This window comes from Solea senegalensis, unplaced genomic scaffold, assembly GCF_019176455.1.
Source record: "Solea senegalensis isolate Sse05_10M unplaced genomic scaffold, IFAPA_SoseM_1 scf7180000017734, whole genome shotgun sequence".
NCBI lineage: Eukaryota > Metazoa > Chordata > Actinopteri > Pleuronectiformes > Soleidae > Solea > Solea senegalensis.
This window is the reverse complement of record NW_025322508.1, coordinates 4,636-26,619: the sequence shown is the minus strand read 5'-3', so window position 1 is coordinate 26,619 and position 21,984 is coordinate 4,636. Positions and strand designations below refer to the sequence as shown.

At 42.0% G+C, this 21,984-nt stretch overlaps 1 protein-coding gene across 3 annotated transcripts in view; it reads left to right on the top strand.

Annotated features, from left to right (window-relative positions):
* Window positions 1-21,984, top strand: part of LOC122764870 (semaphorin-4B-like) — a 70,289-nt gene extending 48,305 nt beyond the window's left edge. For all 3 annotated transcript variants that reach the window (XM_044018853.1, XM_044018852.1, XM_044018851.1), the window contains exons 3-15: window positions 6,468-6,628; window positions 7,227-7,289; window positions 9,595-9,693; window positions 10,392-10,503; window positions 10,625-10,741; window positions 11,085-11,242; window positions 16,352-16,533; window positions 17,064-17,214; window positions 17,798-18,008; window positions 18,118-18,233; window positions 18,615-18,772; window positions 19,186-19,277; window positions 20,506-21,984. In XM_044018853.1, the coding sequence (XP_043874788.1) occupies window positions 6,468-6,628; window positions 7,227-7,289; window positions 9,595-9,693; window positions 10,392-10,503; window positions 10,625-10,741; window positions 11,085-11,242; window positions 16,352-16,533; window positions 17,064-17,214; window positions 17,798-18,008; window positions 18,118-18,233; window positions 18,615-18,772; window positions 19,186-19,277; window positions 20,506-21,278 (2,393 nt within the window). In that variant the 3' untranslated portion in view covers window positions 21,279-21,984. The remainder of the gene's footprint in view (window positions 1-6,467; window positions 6,629-7,226; window positions 7,290-9,594; window positions 9,694-10,391; window positions 10,504-10,624; window positions 10,742-11,084; window positions 11,243-16,351; window positions 16,534-17,063; window positions 17,215-17,797; window positions 18,009-18,117; window positions 18,234-18,614; window positions 18,773-19,185; window positions 19,278-20,505) is intronic.

The following is a 21,984-nucleotide window of genomic DNA, read 5'->3' as shown; positions in this document are numbered from 1 at the left end:
CACAACAGGGACATTAACAGTGTAACAGCAGCACAGATAATACAAAATTAAAGGTTAATAAGTGATTAACCTTGAGTGATTTTTTACATTCTAATCATATACAAATATAGAAAAATAACAGAATAGAATAGATGATGTAGAGCATGAGCGTGAATACTTTGTTATTGTTTATCCCTGCTTTAGTGCACATACTGACACAGTTTCCTGGACAATTACACCATTTACAGCCTCTTCTGCTTTTTAAGCTGTGTTCAAAATTTCCACCATCACCGTCTCATCATCAGCATGACGCAGTGGAGACAATACCCGGCGAACACACACCGCAGGCCCCGCAGCTTCTCTAATGAACCTCCCGCTGAATTGACCCTCGGCCTGTTGCGTCGATGCTTTCCAGATGCTCTTGTCTCCGTCCTTCAGCTTTCTCCCACTCCTGCGCTCCCACACAATTACTACAATTCGGCGGCAGCTCTTAACAGCCAGTTTGGAAATTACTCGGGGTAATTCAGTTAATGTTTCAGTGTGGCCTGTTTTCTGTCTTCATGTCACCAGATGACCGTCAGACTCTGCACGCTTACCTTTGCAGCAAGAAGACCCGGGTTCAGACCCGGTCCAAACAAGGGCCTTTCTGCATGGAGTTTGCATGTTTTTCCCCTGTGTGCTCTCCAGGTTCTCTGGTTTCTCCACACAGTCTGAAAACATTCAGATTTGGGAATTGGACACTCTAAATTGACCGTAGGTGTGAGAGTGTGATGGAATGGTGACCTGTCCAGGGTGTGACCCTATTTTTCCACCCGATCTCAGCAGAGATTGGCACCAGCATCCCTCATGTGGAGGATAAAGCAGTAGAAGATGAGTGAGTGAAAGTGAGTTTCAGGCACCTTGGCTTCCTGTCGCATTGGCCACTGTTTCCCACTAAACAGAGGAGCTTGGTTACTTTGTCATGTGGGTTCTTCCAGAGGAAGATCAAATACAGTACGAGCTGTACTCTTCATGAAGATGAAGAGTACCTGATGGCGTCTCCTCACCTCTCCTCTCGTCATTATTATTGTTGTTATTATGTCTAGTGCTGTTATCTCCACAAGGAGAAAACTGCCAAACCTTAGTTTTCACATCTCCAACACCAGGAAGCGTCTGCTCTGCCGCTACGCTATCTCACTCAGGTCTAATGGTTTTGGGTTTTTTTCCCAATTATTAATTCATTCATCTTCTACCACTTTATCCTCCAAGGTCTACGTGATGCCAAGAGTTCATTCATTCCAACTGACACACTGTCTGGGACATTGGGAGGATTAGTGGAGACGAGACGTATCACGTAATAAATTAAGCAAATAATGACGACGATAGCTTCAATAAACTAAGAAAAAATATATTCACCCTTTGGAAAATAGAACGTGTCACTCCACGACATCATGTGGATTTATTTTTGATTTTATAGCTGTAGAATTGTCAAAAAAATTCATGTTGACTTCCGATATCTGGCGGTTATTCCACAGTACCGAGAAGGTGACGTCTCAAATGTGTTAATCTCGCCTGTGATTGGACGTTTGTCACACACGGGGAGAACATGCAAACTCCATGCAGAAAATACAGACATTGTGACGGCTGAGTCGTGCATTGCGTTGCAGACAGCGGTTCGAGATTAGTCACAGACTTTTCACGGCTGCCTTCTCAGGTTAGTCGGTTTAACAAATGAATTTTGAAGATGTTCCCGCTCGTGCGCTTCTTTCTTGTGTCTTACGTCAGAGACGAGACGACGGCCGCGTTTGCGTTCTGAAGACTGTAGAGATGAGAAGTATAGGACCTCCCTCGGTGATTACTGATCCCAGGTGGCTTTGATTAGAACTCGTCTTTTTCATATTACGGCAACAAGAACAAGTTCTCTACAGAGCAGATTCTGATCCAGTTGTAAGGAGAGTCTTTTTTTTCCACTGCTACAGCATTTGTGACAATGTTTTCTTGTAGTTCTGCAGAACTTGAGCAGGAGCGGTCGCTTTAAATGCTGTTATGCAATCGTCTGATCTTCTCAACACACAGCTGTACGAGCCGATAAAGGCTTCTACTGGAGGCCACTGATTGAATCAGTTATTCTTGCCCTACGAAGAAAAGAAAAAAGCCACTTAGATCTCTGTCGCCTTAGGACAAATTACTCCAGAGTTCCTCACTGGAGGCAATTGTTCACACTTTTAATTATCCTTCTTTCTGTTTTTGTAGCCACAGAACCATCAGGAAATCAGCAGTGAAAATGGAGAAGGATTCGTTTAAGCGCAGTCTAATTAATTTCTAATCTAAATGCATTCGTAAGACAGTCTACATGAGTATTTGAGTCCACTTAGCTGCGTCATTTGCAGAAATTGCTTCCAATTACATAATAATGGTAATGATCCCACATTACTTACAGCTGCCTGAACCGTGGAGTGTGTTTTTCTATAAAGGGGTCACAGATGAAGAACCTGTGCTCACTAACGTGTGGCTTACAGTGATAGAGTGTTTTCACCGTTCGTGGACGTCGTTCTGCTCAATTTATGACCAGAGATTGAATATTGAAAATGGTGGTAGGGAAACCAGGAAATAAGAATATGTTAAACTGAATGTTTAAGTGAAAGTTTGCCGGAAAATGAGTCTTTGTTTCCCATCCGATTTCCCCAAGGAGTTAATGGTCTCCATGTCCATCCATCCATCCATTGTCTACTGCTTTATCCTCCACATGAGGACGCCAATCCTGGCTGACTTAGGGTGAAAGGCAGACCCTGGACAGATCCGAATCCGCTCTGAGTCTGCTTGTTTTGGACATGTGGTAAGAAACCGGAGAACTCAGAGAACTCAGAGAAATCACGTCCACACAGGGAAGAACATACGAACTCCACACAGAAAGGCCCGGACGTGAACCAGCAACCTTCTTGCTATGGGGCCACAGTGATCGCCACATGTGACACTGTTGGTGCTTTCCGATGAACACAGTTCTGGTTCTGGTTCTGGTGCCGTTCCAGAGCCACGTTAAAACTACATCCCTCCGACACAGTGAGACACTTAAAAGTGGAGACCATGTTTTCCGTCTCGCTCTCTCTCAAGAGAATGAAAACAGACATGGACGGGTAAGCACAGCGTGTTTCTACTCCAGTGGTGACACAGGGGCTCACTTGTCTGCAACACTGTGGCTTCACGTCCCATCTTTAGCTCGTCCTCTGATTTGTCCTGTCTCTTTTCCCTCTTCCTGACAATCGCCACAACATTTCTGGGGCTGCGTTGTCATGAACCGGCTCCTCGTGACTTGACCTCAGACAGTCAAACAACAACTGAGGGGGATTCTTTATTTAAGATGCTCTGGTGGACGCAGAGCGAAGACGAAGGGAGGGGGAGGGAGAGTTCAAATCGGATACACTCATCGTCGACTTTGTGATCTTGCTCTGGCGGTAACCTTCTGTGTTCTGTTTGAACTTTACGAGTTATTTGACCCCGGTTTCTGTGGTCTCTGAAGTGGACCTGTGTTCGTGAACGCTCCGTTTCAGTCTCCACAAACTCCCGTGGGAAATGTCTGCCTCTGGATGAGATGAGTTTGCAGACTGTGAAGTCTGAACAATGAGAGAAAAGACACTGGATGTTTTTTTTATAGAACATATGAGTTGATATGGCTGCTTTAAGACAACCCAATGCATTTCAAAACCATATAAGAACAGCTTCAAAGTCACTGACTTGTAATGGGAAGAATAGGACTTGAGGACCAGTCTTGTACCTTAAAGGAATACTTGAGTAAAAATATTTTACTTTGATACAAGTACAGTTTAGACAGGTACACTTTAAACAAAAAAAAATAGAACACATGGGTTAAACATGATTATTTAATAACGCATTGTACAAGTTGTAAACTCTTTCATTCCATTCAATTAGAGGCCCCGCCCCCCTTTTTAATGTTTTCCTCTGTCAGCATGTGGTCACCGCGGGTGACAGCGGTTATCTTTTTACTCCAGAGAATAATTGAGTCGATACCCTTCCCTCAGAGCTATTGTTTTGGTTTGGGTTTCTGGACTTTTTGGCTTCTTGTTCATCTCCCCATACAAATCACAATGAAGTTTACTCAAGTCTCTGTGGGGAGAGTGGAAAAAAGACACCATCAACGCATCAGCACTCCTATTATCCCCTAATGAGTGAGAAGGACGTAGAAGAGCCTCAGTGGGTTATCATTTATATGTACAGTATGCAGAGGCGAGTCCCTCGCGGTTTCTACAGACGGATTTAACGACAATATTCTCCGTTGCTGTGGCGACGGGCCGCTATTAACGTGTTATTTACCCGAGGGAGAGGAAATCTCTCAGCTTCCTCTTGTACCAACCCGCTGAGGTGAGGTTAAACCAGGTCGCACCTACTGCAGGCTACAGTACAGACAGACATCGTGTGCTTATTAAACAGAACAACACTTTAGGAAGTGACAAAATTGTAATGATTACTAACGCCTGTGTATGTAGTTATAATCCTCTTTTTAACCTAAATTAATTAATTAACTATACATTCATTCATTTAGTTAACAATTATATACTAACATGTTTGAAATTTAAAACGGACACATAACTGTGGCACTTTTTCAATACGTTTTTATAAATAATGTCTAGTTTTTAGATTAGATTCTCCTATAAAATACCATTTTTAAGGTCCTGTTTGTCAATAGTATCTGATTAAATGTCCTTATTGGAGATAAACTGGTAATAATACTCCCTTTTAATGTTTTATTTTGTAGTAAACATTTCATTATTTCACAGGTGTTTGGATACATTTGTTAATTCATTTTCTGAGGTGATAAAAATCCCTTTACACTGTCATTAAGTTGAACTTTTCTCAATGTTTCTACTGGAAGTAAGTGCCCCTTATTTCTTGAAGGAATATGTCACCGAATTGCATTTAGCTTTGTATTACTAGAATAGGGGAAGTATTTTTGGAAACATTGTGCTTTCCAACCTCAGTTTCCCATGAGTCCAGAAATATCTTTCTTTTATTTGTTACGTGCAGTGACACTTGGTCCGAGGCTTGAAACTGCTACGCTAATGACTTGCTACGCTAATGACCACTCATAGTGGAACGGGACCTCATTCCCAGAATGTAAACAGTGTCCGCCATCTTTGCTAACAGTTAAGCTAACAGGACCAAGTTTCACTGGTGGGCACGAAACAAAAAAAAAAAAAGAATGAAGATATTTCTCAATATAACCGATTATATTGAGATACACTTGCCGTGTATTGGAAATGTATTTTAGGGAGTTTAGTGGCTCAACAGCGCCCTCTTTCAGTGGCAGTTGATGAGTGCTCAGTGCACGTTAGAAACGCTGCCAGTTAATGGGGGATGCGTTCAAGGTGAGTAGCAAAGTTTAGCAGTGCGTACAATTATTGTGTGCGTATGTCAATATTTCCTGTTGTGTGAATATATACATACTGTGGTTATTAAGGATGTTAATGTGTAAGCTACAAGTGAGTCGTGGCATTTGTAGGTGCTGGAATGTTAATTTAATGGCGTAAACACGGTTTCTCAGTTAACTAGTTAGCCGCTGTGCTAACATTACCTTGCTGTGCTGTTGTAGTGTGGTGCACGTAGGGTTGCCAACGTTGTCACTATGAAATAATTGACAAAAGGTGACGAGTATGGTTTTGTGTGAATATACAGTGTGTAACGTATTTTTTTATTATTATGGCAGCTCTTGGTAAAGTTTGTCAGGACACCTGATGTGTAGTTTTATTGTGAAGGGTAGACCGGAAGTGGCGCGGTTGTTGTTGCCGGGACGGCACCTGTCATCGTCACTGTGACAGGTGTCGTCGATGATTCTCAAGTGTCGTGATCAGCACTGCTGCTGCTGTTGTTGTTGTTGTTGTTGTTGTTGTTGTAGTATTATCATTCAGTGGTTAGATCAGCGTAGCAGTCAATAAACGGGACAAGAGAGGGCACGTACGGGACAAATAAATAAGGTCCAATGTACTGCACGTCCCGGCTAATACGGGACAGCTGGACCTAGCTGCACGTGAGCCGCCTGTCGAGCCTGTATGTGACCAGTTATTTTATTGTGAAATATTATTGTGTATTATATTGTATTAAGAAACGCTGCCAGTTAATGGGAGGTGCGTTCTGTCGAGCCTGTATGTGACCAGTACATATTCTGTTCCTGTCCAGAATAAAAGGTGTTATGAACTGCAACGCAAGCCTCCTGGCCATCATTTAACACAAGGCAGAGTCGAGGGGTTGAACCACCCAGCTACAACAAAGTGAAGTTGAGCTCGGTTACATCAACTCAGGGGAAACTGAGGTTGGGAAGCACAATTTTTAATTTAATAATAAAAATACTGGCCCTACTCTAGTAAGCTAACGGCAAACCGGTGAAGTATTCCTTAAAGCAGCAGCAGCTCCTCCATCATACACCATAATATCCTCAAGTTCAACCTGAGCTCTTTTTTAAATGTCCTGAATGGTTTCTTGTCGTTTTTCCCGTTCAGGTGCGAAGGAGAGAACCACCAGAAGCTTCTCGGCCCGTGGCGTTGTGAACTTCACCTCGCTGCTCCTCAGTAAAGAGGACAACGTGCTGTACGTCGGCGCCCGGGAGATTCTCTACGCTCTCAATCTCTCTGACATCCGTGCCGGCAAACTTCAGAGAAACGTAAGGCGTCTGGAAACTGTCTTGTGTGAAGTACCTTAAAGTATCTTACCAGAAGTTGAAGTCACTTTTTTTATAATATTACTTAAGTACAAATACTTAAAGTATATGACATGTACTGTACTTAAGTATCAAAAGTCATTTTCTGATATGAAATGTGCTTAAATTTTAGAAGTAAAAGTATTTTTTTAAAAAAAGTGAGGAGTTAGGATTGAGCCATGGTGGCTCAGTGGTAGGGCGAGTTGTCTTTCAAACTGAAAGGTTGTGGCTTCAAATCTAGTATAAAATATTGTATTTTATTGTTCGAAAATACATTCTTTGTTCCATATGAAAACTGTAGCAGCTCGTCAAGATAAGGCAAAGCTTTATATAAATACAGACCACAATACCAACTCTTCTTCTTCTGATTTAATTGGTAGTAACAAGTAACAAAGATAGTTAAGAGAAAATGTAGTGGAGTAAAAGGGAAAGTTGCTAGAAATATAACAAACAAAGTACAGATGTGTGAATTTTGTACTTTAGTACCATAACAAAGTATTTGTACTGGTTATATTACCATGTGAGTTGTCCTATGAATTCCTGACATGTGTCTCTCCTGCAGCTGACATGGAAAACTCCAGAGAGCAAGAGAGACGAGTGCAGCTTCAAAGGCAAAGACCTGCAGGTGAGTGAGAAGCTTGTCCACGTCTTAAATGTAGAGCCAGACTCTGGCGCTTCAGTACTCGGGACACTTTGGAAACAAAACCCCAGGTCAGAAACCCTCAGGAAATTTCCTGTCAGGCTGTAACTTTCCATTCAGCAACAATGGGATTTTTCCCTCCGCCTTAATCCAAATAAACGTTTCCTCTATTGCACTCCTCGTTCTCTTTGTCAGCCTCCTCCTCCTCCACTGCCTCATTTATATGTAAACACATGAGGTAGAATGTGGTCAGGGTTTGTTTCCACTGGAATATTCTTAATTATGTCAAAATAAGTCATTGAGGGTGAAAAATGATGGCACAAACAAGCAGGTGCCTCGAATGTGTTGCTCTTTTCTTTATTTATTCATTACATCTTTTAATATAACTTTAATAACACAGATACATTTTATTTATTGTTGCCGTTTGTCACAGCAGACAGTTCTACACAAATAAACTGTTTTATAGTTGAAAATTATGAGCTACGTCAGGTTAAATGGCTCTGCCAACAAAAATAATTCCACAACCAACGGACTTGACTGTTGCCTAGCAACGCAAAACAATGAGCATATCCTACTGGTTACACAGGTTATGTCCATGACTTTGACTAATGTGCATTTATTTGTATATGTTTCCACCACAGAATTGATTTGGTGGTTTTGGAGGAATCTGAAGGATTAACAGCGTAATCTGACAGCTCCATTTCGTTACTTATATCATTTTTAGATAAAGAAGAAATGACTTTTATTAGATACAATACCTGACAAAAGTTGGTGAAAGTAATTTGCATTGATATCATTTCATGAAATAATTTGCATCTTTTCCCAAAGTGTCAATGTGGCTTTGTTGTTCACAGCCTATAATCCAGCTGAGGCTGGTCAGGACCAGTCAGTCAGGAAGTAAACGTGTGTAACACAGCGTCATTATTTCCTTAAAGTCCTAAAGTGTTTTTTTTGCTTGTCCCGACTGAAACACAGCGTCAGATCAGAGGTTCTGTCCCGGGTGGCGTTCACAGCGCACTTTTGATTTTAGTCATATTTGTATGTGTAGAATAGAGATGACTCAGCATTAAATCGTTTTGTAGTTTTATTTGTGTTAGTTTAGTTAATAGGTTTGCTGCTGAATGACTGGGTCTTATATCACAGAGGTGCAAAGAAAAGCTGACTATAAAACACCAGGGAGATTTTTTTATAAATAAATTCACCTCAGGAAACACAGTCACAGAGATATTCACGTATACTTCACACACTGGTATAGTGGAATTAGATTAAGATTATTTTTTTATTATTTGTTTCCTTCTGTGCGCACTTCAGTCAAAGTTCCTCAGCTCTACAATATGTACAGAATCAGTAGAAAACTGTTTATAATTAATATAAACATATGTTTGCCCTTTTTAACCATTTTAAATTATTTATATATTAATACCAAAACATCTATATACTATAAAATTTGTACTGTACATATTTAACATTTGTCTCTTTCCTATTATGTTTCACCTGTTGTATACTGTATTATAAATATGTTAATATCCATGTTTGCTTTCTTTGTACAGTGTAGTATAATCACGTACATATGTTTACATGTTTTTTTTATTAGGGCCCGAGCCATGAATGTCACCAGGGCTCTATAGCGGCCCCCTAAGTTGAAACGTGGATGGAACACACCAAGATTAAGTTGCACTGAATTTCACAAAACTTGGTGGGAACTTGTAATAGCCCAAGACGAGCAAAAAAGTTCATTGGAACCACGGCCTCAACTCAACAGGAAGTCGGCCAGTTTAAATTTGGCGTTTGCACGCTTCGTAAATGAACAAAGTTGTCTGAGTGCATTTATTGTATTGGACTTGTGACAATTGTGAAAATGTGACAATTTGTACGAGACACATCAAAGGCAAAACGTTATCGAAAGGTTTTGCAGATTCAAAAGGGCGTGGCCACGGCAACCATTGGAAGTTTTCCGCCACGAAACAGGAAGTGCCCTAGAACTTCGCCATACATTGACCGATTGCCTCGAAACTTTATATATGACACAAGAGACACAAACTTGTGTCTTTGTAGCCATTTTCCACAAAACTGACAGTGATGTCAGGTAACTGCTGCACTCCTGACATGTGTGGGGACACGAGGGCCCTATCATGACTGTGTGCAGTCCTAGTTATTCAAAATATATTATTCAAAATGGTGTGAATGCATACCTTTTTTTTTAATACGGCTTCCTTTGTTTTTATTTGCATAAAGGGAGCACAAGTGCTGATTTTCTCACTTTTCTCATGCTTTTCCATGAAATCCACAGACCGACTGCTTCAACTACATCAAGATCTTACTGCGTATGAACAGCACTCACCTGTACGTGTGTGGAACGTATGCCTTCAGCCCCATCTGTGCTTATATAGTAAGTGTTTTTACAGTCAAATCTGTTGCACCGACTTCTGTGTTGGATCTGAAAAACTTGTCAGTTGTTGTTGTTACTTTTAGAAACATTGACTGCCACCAAAGTGGCTCATCCTATTTTATTAGATCCTGTGAGGAAGAGCAGAGCATGTACAGTACATCCGGATTCACGCTGCTTCCTGCCTCTCAGCGCACTTGGCAGTATTACTGTACATTAATTATTTTATTATATCCATTACTAAAGGGATATGGATCAAAATATTGGACGCTTGTGATCCCATTAAACCACAGTTGATCCAATTTTCAAATTCACTCCTTTTTTTTAGTGTAGGACACTACTATTGTCTGAGTATTGTCTTTATTTAACTAGAAAAAAGCCTCATTGAGATTTCAGAGAGGACCCTGGTCAAGACAAGACAGAAATAACAAGATACAGTTATAAATACAAAAGAATAACACAATATTAATACAAAAGTGTTGAAGAGAATCATGAAATATCATTGTAAAATTTTTCACTAAAACACCAAAACAAAACATAAATGTGGGTTTTTCAATTTAACATGTTTTCTCAGTCTCTTAAACTCATTTTATGACTTAATATAATACATTTTGTTGCGTATATCTCATTTTAAGATGGATTTAAGCCCTTAAATGAGGAATTAATGAGCCCTATGAGCTAATGTGCTGTGTTTCCTGCAGAAAACAGACGACTTCTCCCTCGTCAGGAGCGACAGCGGCGAGCTCGTTACAGAGGATGGACGCAGTCGCTGCCCCTTCAACCCTGAATACAAGTCGACCGCCATCATGGCCGGTAGGTCTGAGCATGTAACTGTCACTGCAGACATCAAGCTTTATTTAAATCTTTTCATTTGCAGAGGCCACTGTTGCGACACAACCGTCTGGATTGAGTCTTGTTGTTCGCTGTGTTGCAGATGGAGAACTGTACGCCGGCACCGTCAGTAATTTCCAAGGAAACGAACCCATCATTTACAAGAGTCTGAGTCAAAGGACTGCCCTGAAAACAGAAAACTCCCTCAACTGGCTTCAAGGTAAACGCTTTTCAGTACAGCAAATGTCATAATAATCATGAGATACATGACTTTCTTAAAATTTGTGTTTCATGTTCACAGATATTGTTCAAGTTTACATGATTTATTACTGCGCCTTCATTTAAAAATGACATACATATATATGTATGTGTGTGTGTATATATATATATATATATATGTGTATATATCTGGTTCATGGGTGAAGTTGTGACAGGAGCCACTGCTCTGAATGACAGGTGTTTGATTGAAATCCCTGTTGGAAGTGGATGATGTCAGAGGGAGCACCGGGATTATGTACTGCAGAGGGTTAACAACAATATTCCTCTTTTTTTCCTTCTTTCAGACCCGGCCTTTGTCGGCTCTGCCTTCATCCAGGAGAGTCTGCCCAAGGGCAACCTGGTGGGCGATGACGATAAGATTTACTTCTTCTTCAGCGAAGCGGGGAAGGAGTTTGATTTCTTCGACAACACGATTGTGTCGCGCATCGCTCGCGTGTGTAAGGTGAGCGGCGCTTGAGAAGCAGAGACGTGGGGTCTTTGAGCTTCACCTCCCTGACGTGTTCTCCACCTAAACCTTTTAGGGATCTATCAGATTAGAAGCATGAGGGACGACGTTTGCTCACATACAGCTGAACACTCACTCACTTTGAAAGGTTCTCATTGATTAAAGGACCAGTGTGTAAGGATTAGTGGCATCTAATTGTCAGACTGAAGGTTAGGTAACTATGGTGGCCTTCACATACCAGAAAGGGTGTTAATTTTGATTGTTTTTTTCGTAATGTTCCACTTCAAAAAACTCTACAAAGCAAGGCTGTCACATAAATTACATAATCTAAGAAAACAGAGATGAAAAAGCACTTTCACACCCTTTCACACCTAAGCCTCAAACCTTTTCTTATTTTAATCATGAAAGGGCCAGAAACTGATCCTGTGACTTTTGCCCATTTTTCCTGAATTACTTTTAATATCTGGGAGTTATTTACAATTGAAAATGAACAAAAACCTTTTTAATGAGTAGAAACACTGTAGTTGTACACAAACACCAGATTGTGTGTTAAATTTCAAATGTGAACAGTATAAAACACGGGTTAGACGGGTTAAACACGCCTCGTAATTACGGCAATGCAAAGTGCACTTGCGCAGAAAGTGTCGCCTGGTGTTAAAGGGTTTTAAGCAAACACACTTAGGTTTTTCCTAAATGTTACATACTGGACCTTTAAATGCAGTTTTATCGCACACATTCCTTCTGGGGCAATGACGCAGGATCTGTTGTTACAGAAAAAAACCAAAGCATTCTTTTTGCAATGTTTTGCTCTGTTTGATTCTCTTTCACCCTCTCTGTAGATCCACTTCATCCTCCTCCCCTCTCTTCTTATCATGTTTCACCCAAATATTTGTGTTCACACAGGATTTGGTGGCCAACTCAAATGTATCTTTGGATTAGAGTAGTGGGGAGGGGGGAGAAAGAAAAAAAAAAGGGGGATTATCACCTGTGGAAACACACTGCAGACCTCACACAGTATGTTTTGAACGCAGCCTGGGTTAAACAAAGGTGCTCACAAGCTTCTGAGGAGAATGAGCAGACAGTCTGAGAACATGACAAGTCAGAGCTCTGCTCTCACACCTGATTCACATCACTGCTGATCACAACTTTGAGACACCTACAGGAGGCATAGTATCATTTTTATATTAAGATTCACACGGTGTCTGCATGCGACTACTGACGTCAACCTGTGTGAGGCAAAATATCACCACCTACAGTGTTCCTACACTTCTGTTTCAAATAAGACATCCCTGTTATTAGGTACTGATACTTACATAGAGGTAGGGAGGAGGAAGGAAATGGGTAGGTAGGTAGGTAGGTAGGTAGGAGATGGGAAGGAAGGAGGTAGATAGGTAGTATGTGGGTAGGTAGGAGATGGGAAGGAAGGAGGTAGGTAGGTAGAAGATGGGTAGTAAGGAAGGAGGGTAGGAAGGAAGGAAGGAAGGAAGGTAGGTAGGTAGGTAGAAGATGGGGTGGTGAGGGAAGGTAGGTGGGTAGGTAGAAGATGGGTAGTGAGGAAGGAGGTAGGTAGGTGGGTAGAAGATGGGTAGTAAGGAAGGAGGTAGGTAGGTAGGAAGGAGGTAACTAGGTGGGTAGGTGGGTAGAAGGTGGGTAGTAAGGATATAGAGGTAGGAAGGATGGGTAGGTAGGTAGGTGGGTAGAGATGGGTAGTGAGGGGAGGAGGAGGTAGGTAGGTAGAAGATGGGTAGTAAGTAGGTGAACATGGGTAGTAAGGAAGGTAGCTAGGTAGGTAGGTAGAACATGGGTAGTAAGGAAGGAGGTAGGTAGGAAGGAGGTGGGTAGTGGGAAGGAAGGTAGGAAGGAGGTAGCTGGTAGGTAGGTGGTAGGTAGAAGATGGGTAGTGGGAAGGATATAGAGGAAGGAAGGATGGGTAGGTAGGTAGGTGGGTAAGAGATGGGAAGGAAGGAGGAGGTAGGTAGGTGGGTAGGTAGAAGATGGGTAGTAAGGATGGAGGTAGGTTGGTAGGTAGAAGGTGGGTAGTAAGGAAGGAGGTAGGTAGGTAGAAGATGGGTAGGAAAAGAAGGAGATGGGTAGGTAGGTAGGAGATGGAGAGGCAGGAGGTAGGTAGGTAGGTAGGAAGGAAGGAGGTAGGTAGGTAGGAAGGTAAGTAGGTAGGTAGGTAGTTTGGTATCAGACATGTCGTTTCCCATTACTTCATACAAACACATTAACTACGACACAAACACAGAAACTAGTGACGAGCCAAGCAGCTGTTTTCAGTGTAACTGAATCATTAGAATCAGTTCAATAAAAATATTTGTTCCCAGAATCGTTTAGTACTTCCTGCATGACTGCCACTGAAATACAGCTGAACGGGTCCTGATTCGGCTCATGATCGGCTTTCACCAGTGCTCCTCTGTTATTGAGATTTTAGACATTTCCTTTGCTAAATTCTAGAGATTAACACATGTTTTCTGGATTATTTTCAAGTCTTGTTAACTGATCTACATTACGGCATTGTTCGGCTTGCTTCTTGTGTCAGACGTCGCGCTCATGACTCTATGTGACGACACTCTGACCAATCAGTGGCCGGCAGTCTGGCCACGTCACATTTTAGAATCGACTCAGCTCGCTTGGAATCTCGACAGACACAGGTACTAAAAAAAACCCCACCAAGTATCAGGTTCTATCACTGATGGAAAAAACAAAAAAAAAACAAGTCCAATTCCTTTCCGCTTGGCTATGGGCTACCCAATATACAAATATAGTTTAAAAGGCGAATAATAGACACATTTCTTTATGATGGAGGCATCATTTCCTTTAAGTAAAACTGTCATTGCTGTTCAGACTCTTCATCAGTCCAGTTACTGTCTCTTGACTTTGACTTTGCCTCCCGTTGCTTATTTGTGTGTTCAGCACACAGGTTCCACTTCATCGAGCCCAACTATGGGATAATAAACAATGTTCTGCCTTAAGAGAACAACAAAAGCATGTTTGTTATTTGCAGGCTTGTCGTCAGTGCTGCCAACCATGTTCGTTGGCTTTCTGAGCAGCCTGTTTTTTTGTTGTTTTTTTTTTGCACAATAGATGCTTTTATGAGGGATTATTAAATGGCGATGCGTTTGCCTGGAATATTTAGGAGTCACTTTAAGCTCAGGGTGGCATTAATCTACAAAACTAGGTTCAGGCAGAAGGAGCAATGGAAGTGCCGCGTGTTCTTTATTATCTGCCTGTATTACTACAATAAGTGTTTGCCTCGGAAGCCCGGTATTGGTCACGTGTCATTTCCCTTCTCATCAAGCTCTGCCATTTCCTCTGATGAACGTAATACAAGAGTGAACTCAATTGAAGGTTCATCTCTTATTGAGTTTTGATCGTTTAGTGTTTCTTTATGCTGCTGCACATTGAATTAAAATGAAAACAGAGCTGTTTTCCAAAGAAGATATTATTTCCTCTAAAGCTCTTAAAGCTCTGTTTCTCCCCCCCTCCATCTGTGGTGCGTCTGAAACATGTCGTCACCTTTCAAAAGTCTGTAACTCCACAGTTTGCTTGTCTTACACTCGTACATCACGGACCACTAATCACTTTCACACTGAGGTTTGAAGGCGGTTCTTCCGCAAAATTAGTGTGCGTGTCACGAGAATCCCGCGCCACTCCCACGTCACTTTGAAGGCTGCTGCCAAAGGCTGCTGCATCACAGCGGCAATGACAGTGGAGAGGAGTCGTCAGGAGGGAACGTTCATTTTTCTCTCTCTCTGTGGCTCTCTCCGAGCCTTTGCTTTTATAATAAAACATTGTTTTGCCGCCTCGGGTCGTATCCGTGTCGAGGGGACAGTTGATCACGAGGTTAAAAATGTTTTATTCACATCGAGCCTCAAGTGTCAGACGCTGTCTGTGTTTTGTGAGGAAAAGGCAATTAAATGCTAATGACATGAGGGGATTTCTTCAAATATTCTGTTGTTACATGAAGATGAACTGATTCAAATGTAGTTGTGAGAGGTGAGGTTTGCCGTGATCTGTATATATTGTGCTTTTCTAGTCTTAACGACCCCTGAAAGCGACGGTTTAGCCATTCACTCATTCACACCCTGCCGCTACAGGCATCAGGAGCAATGTGGGGTTTAATTGTCTTAAGTGTCATATTGGCATGTGGACTAGGAGCTGGGAATCTAACCCACAACTTTCCAGTTGAAAGACGACTCGCTCTGCCACTGAGCTACCGTCCGATGTCACAGCATCTGCCTTAAGGCCAAAGTGTGGATCTATTCTACAGGTGGACCATTAAAAAGATCCTGAAAGGATGATGAAAGTTATGTAATCAAGTAAAATTAATTAAATACAATATTTTTATTATTCATTTTTGAAAGGGACCTTTTGTACATTGTTACATTAACCTGGCTGGATTATTACGGATGATTTATTAGTCATTTTTGGCAGGATTTGTTTGTTTCATAGAAAAGCAAAAGAATAAGTCAAAGATTAAGCTATAAAGTTGTTTTTCTGACTTTCAAATAATGAAATAATAATATATATTGTTCGAGAGAACAAGAACAAAGTTAGTTCAGTCTAGGACATTTCATACTTCTTGAGAAAATCAAGTGCAGAACTCCTGGGAAGTCCTTATTGGGAATGACAACATTTCCGCTTAAACCACGCCCACTACAAATTTGTGCCCTAGAACACATTTCTCTGTTCTTGTAGAATATGTACAAGTCATTTCCAGTCATTTTACTCAAGTCTTTTACCAACGTCAGACAAGCAAGTCTCAAGTCCTCCAATGGTCACGTGACCCGAGTCCTCCACCTCTGCTAAGTTGTCTAGGCGACTGGACCCATAGTGGGATGCTCTAGACCATTACGGCTGAGATATAAGACACAAAAAAGTGGTTCCTACACAGAACATGTCAGCCTCTGGAACATTAAATTCAAATGAAGCCATAATATGTTATATTATAGTGTTATTTCCCCTGAGAATGCACTCAACAGTTTACATCTTTATGCGTTTTGCTCAATTGCATCATTATGAACTTGTTGCAGTCTGATGTTGTTGCGCCCTCTGCTGGCCACACATAGCAACGCCTGACACCCTCATTGGTGTGTGTTGCAGGGCGACATGGGAGGTGAGAGGGTTCTGCAGAAGAAGTGGACGACGTTCCTGAAGGCTCAGCTCCTGTGCTCTCTGCCCGACGACGGTTTTCCCTTCAACATCATCCAGGACATGTTTGTGTTGACGCCCAGACCGGAGGACTGGAAGGACACGGTGTTTTACGGTGTCTTCACAACCCAGTGGTGAGCGACTGAGCACATGACACTGATAGCACACAGATGTGTGGAAACGGGGGGGAATTGTTGTCATTGTTGGGCCACAGTTTCCGCTGATGATGCCAAAGGTCCTCTGTGAGGTTTTAAGATGTTTGGCAGGTTTACACACGTAAGAGTTAACAGCAGAAGTTTGCACATTTTAAGGCTCATGAAATAAGTTGTAGGAATAAATGAAACTAAAATGATGTGCAGAAAATAATTCGGATGAATCAATAAATAAAATGTGAATGTTTCTCTTCTTTGGTAGTTTTTTTTTAAATAAATATTAACTTATATTAATAATATTAACTCCACAATTTGTATGTTTTTTGACTCACGTTTATCAAACAAGACAAACAAGATGATTCTTTGCCTTCTTGACTAATTACAAACATGAATTTAGTGTATATTTGAGTAAACAACGTAATATTTGTACTCTTTCTTCCTTCTTTTACTGTCAAACATTTACTTATTAAACTTATTGTGACATGACCGGCGGGTGTTTTGTGTCTTTAAAGGTACAAAGGGGCCTCGGGCAGCTCTGCAGTTTGTTCCTTCACCATGGACCAGGTGGAGAAGGCGTTCAACGGCCGATATCGAGAGGTCAACAGAGAAACGCAGCAGTGGTACACGTACAACCATCCTGTTCCTGACCCTCGGCCTGGAGCGGTGAGTGTCCACCTGCTGCTGCTGCCCCCTGCTGGGAAATCGGCACATTCTCTGTAAACTCCAGAGATGCTTGTGCATGGGAGTCCCAGCAGATCTGCAGTTCCTGAAACGTTCCATCAACTTTGTCATGTTCTAAGTGACTTTGCTCATCCTGACTATGTCTACACACCTAAATGCAGTCGTGTGATTGGCTGATTAGATGTTTGCGTTAAACCAGTGAGTGTACGTGTCAGTCTCAACACTAGAGCAGGCGTAACTCAACTTCTCCTCTCCCTTCTGGTTTCACTTCACAAAAAATCGTTAGTGCAAACTTAAAAGTGCCGGATTTTCTCTGTTTATTCGTAACATAGAGAACATAGAGAAGTGCATAAAGTCTATGTATTGAACGTGGATGGAGCATCTCTTAACGTAGCTTTCCTTCTTTATTCTTTGGCCAGGTAACTTCAGCCCAATTTTCCCTCATTCATTCAACAGCATTCACTTTAGAGTGTCTTAATTTGTTCATTAAAATATTGATATTTGCCCTGACGTTCGATATTTTGGACCCATTTGACTCCTAAATAATGTGTTGTTGCCCTCGCAGTGTATCACAAACGCAGCCAGGGAGCAGGGCATCTCCTCCTCGCTGCACATGCCCGACAAGGCGCTGAACTTCATCAAGGATCACTTCCTGATGGACAACGTGATCCGCAGCCAGCCTCTGCTGCTGAAGCGCAACGTCCGCTACACGCAGATCGCCGTCCACCGGGTCACGGCCGCGCGCAAGGCCTACGACGTGCTCTTCATCGGCACAGGTAAAAAAAAATCACTCCCCCCGGCATCCATCAGTCTGTGTTTCCGCGGCAGCCAAGTGTTCCCACTTCAATCTAATTTCCTCACGCCTCACTGTTGTGTCTGTTCCAGATGACGGACGGCTCCACAAAGCCATTAACGTCAACAACAAAATGCACATTATCGAGGAGATGGTGCTTTTCCGTGGTTCCCAGCCCGTGCAGCACATTGAGCTGGATACTGAGCAGGTACGGCGGAGTATGAAAAAAAAAAAACCAGGCTCTGTTTGTTTGTACGCAGCGTTTCTCGCGGTGTGAACTAATAATGAGGCTCTGTAAATGCATTTATGGGCAGTTTAGAGGCTCCATGGGCCGTGACGACGAGCGAGGAGTCGCAGCTTTGAGCGGGCCTCGTGTTCGATGTGCTAATTACTCGTGAATGCGACTTCCTCTCAGGGGGGGGATTTGTAAACAGCTGGGGTTTTAAACAGCTGGAATTGTGACACTTTGTGAATCCTGTCATGGTTTTTTTTGGCTCAGAGTTGAGACTCAAGTGTTTTTTTTTTTTGGATTTAGATTCTAGTCAAAACACAAAAGATGTATTTTTATTTCTTTTTCTTTCTTCCACAGGCTCGGCTTTATGTTTCCTCTTTCTCAGAGCTGGTGGAGGTCCCGTTCGCTAACTGTACTAATTATCAGAGCTGTGGGGAGTGCATCCTCTCCAGGGATCCGTACTGCGCCTGGAACGGGAGGCAGTGTCTGGATGTTAGACAGGCTCCCGCAAAAAAGTATGTATATTCATCTTTAACCATCACTGCGGCAACATCCTTAAAGGAATACTTCACCGATTTGCATTTAGCTTTGTTTGTATTACTAGAATAGGGGTAGTATTTTTGAAAAATTGTGTTTCCCAACCATAGTTTCCCCTGAGTTGAGAAATATGTTCATTCTTTTTTTTGTTACATGAAGTAAAAGATAAGATAAGGTAAGATAGTCCTTTATTTGTCCCGCAGTGGGGAAATTTGCATTGTTACAGCAGCAAGACAGTAAAGGTAAAGATAATAAATAATGCACATACCAAAAAAGAAAATTACAATATAAGAAGATATTAACACTTAGAATGTAAAAATCCCTTTAAACAAGACATTTTCACGTGAATATGAGGCGATGACGGACTGCGTTTGTGTGTGTGTGTTTTTAGTGTGTGGCAGCAGGATGTGGACGAGGCAGACACGTCAGCCATTTGCAACAGAACAGCACCGAGCCCACGTTTTGCTAAACCTCCACCTACACGTGAGTGAACTCCTCTTCCTAAGTGCAGCAGTCTGCAGTCTGTTTTTTTGTTTGTTTGTTTTTTCCATTTTCTACACATACGGTTTCTTTGTGTGAATCCAAGATTAGCAGGAGAGGCAAAAAAATAAGGCTGGTGCTTCGGGCCTGGTTTTGGTTAGTGATTGTGTGAATAACGTATGTCCTAAATATCATATTTCAGATAAGATAAGAAGATAAAATTCACATTGACACAGCAGCACAAAAGGTAGCAGAATAAATGCAATAAAATCTAAATTAAAGATAAGATAAGATAAATAACGTTAAACAATGTAGAAAGACTCTATGTCATGATGCCATCTCACATCAATGTTCCCAGACATCATTTTACTGTTTCTTAAATATCTCATAACCCTAATCACAACATCAGATATCACCTTAAATTAAAGATTACAGCTTTTAAATACTGTATGTAAAACACATCATAAATGGCGCAAATTCAGGAATTAATTTTTATTTTTATTCTTTATATTTTAGAGCGTGATGTGAGAATTAAAAAGTGCCAACCCATAAATAGAAAACTCCAATAAAACAAGCTGTTATTGAGCTTTATATCAGCATATATTGGGGAATGGCTTCAAAAAAAGATCCAGATAGTATTTGTAAGCTGCAATATATCACATCATATTATTAATATTATCTAGGGCTGCAAATAACGATTATTTCATCTGTCAAGAACTTGTGTGGTTCATAAAATGTCAGGATATATTGAAGAAATATTGAAATGATGATGTTTTGTCCACAAATCAAACAATTGTGCAGTTTTAATGATTTCCTTTGTTATATGGAGCAAAGAAACCAGAAAATATTCACATTTAAGAAGCTGAAAAATCAGAGAACTTTTAATTATTGAAAAAAAAAAGACTCAAACGGATTCATTATAATTGATTATCAAAATAGTAGATATCATACTGCTTGAATTCTGCACCAAAAAGGCAACACTACTTACATAAAGGAGCTTTATGAAAGAAATGTATTGTATTTACTATGACCATAATTTGTCATCACAGATTAAGGAATCAAACTAGTTTCACTGATAACAATGGTACAGATAGTTTATTTACAATTTAAAACATATTTTACAACCTGCAAATTCTGTTTGTGTTGTGGAAAAGGGGTATAAGTGTAGCGGCTTGTAGATCGTTTTTTTAAAGTCGAACTTTAATCTAGCGTCTGATCAATCTTGTGACAGGAATGTCTTTGTGCCAAGTGATCGTCATCCCCGCCAACACGTTCAAAGTGCTGCCCTGCAAACTGCGCTCTAACCTGGCCGAGAGGAGGTGGGAGTTCAGCGAGAGCGCCGGTCACTTCCATTACCCCAGCCCGGAGGGGGGGCTGGTGGTGGTCGCTCACGCCGACAAGCAGGAGACCTATGAGTGCTGGTCGGTGGAGGAAGGCTTCAGGCAGCTGCTGGCAAACTACTGTGTGAGGGGCGAGGCCAGGCAGGAGAGCACCACGCTGACGGGCCGCTCGCGTACGCCGCACATCACCCAGGAGGAGTTCATCATCCTGCCAGGAAAGGCCCTCCTGCCGCAGATGAACACAAAGACCTACTGGAACGAGCTGATCGTCGTCTGCGCTCTCCTGGTCTTCTCCCTCGTGGTCTTCTCCCTCTTTGTGGTTTACCGCAACCGCAACCACATGAAGTCCATGCTCAAGGAGGGCGAGTGCGCCAACATGCAGCAGAAGAAGCCCAGGATCGCGGGCAAGCCGGCCGAGAACCTGCCGCTCAACGGCAACACGGTGGCCGCCTCCGTGTCGGATCACAAGGGCTACCAGGCCCTTAATGACAACTACATCTGCAGCACTCCGCCGCACGAGTGCTCGTCGCCCGACAACAGCAAGAGCTTCTCCGAGTCGGAGAAGAGGCCTCTGAACCTGAAGGAGAGCCACGTGGAGATTTCCTCCGCGTGCCCGCGGCCAAGAGTCAGACTGGGCTCTGAGATTAAAGACTCAATAGTGTGAGGGTTTGACTCATCTTCAAGTGGAAGGAGAAAAGAGTGCACTTGGTGAGAGAAACTGAGAAGACTCGTCATGGAGAAACATTTCATCCCACAGAGTTTGCACTTTTGTTTTGTCCATTCTGTCCATGTGGCCCATGTATTGTACACTTCATCATGTGTGTTCTTCCTCCTTGTTCAAGTGCATTCAGAGGCGACATGAAGAAGTTTCCAGTTTGCCTTCAGACTTTTGATACGCTCACACGAGGCTCACGGGGACGTGACGAGCGGCCGCGCAGCCACCTGACGCGGTGACTGAACTCCATCGCATCGCCCACTCGCTCCGTCCATTTCACAAAGAGGCGACGATGCGTTGAGAGGTGCGTGTTTGGAAGTAAATCTGTCTCGCCGGATTTTTATTTTATGTTCCTTTTAAAGCTGCGTGCTTTCAAACAAACAAATGTCCTTTTTAGATTCGAAACAGTTGCCAGACAAGTTCACACAGTGTTGCCCAAACAAAATTTCCGCTCTTGTTTTATGATAAGACAGACGAAGGCAACAACAACATCGAGCGAGTAAAGCGAAACGGGAGCAAACAGGTCGGAGTTTCACTGAAGAAACACAAAGAAGTGTTCATGAAAAGTTACAGAAGTGAATTATTCTGCTTGATAATCCCTACAGGTTAAATTTCCCCTGTGCTGCAGCTGTACACACACAAACTCTCGCTCAGT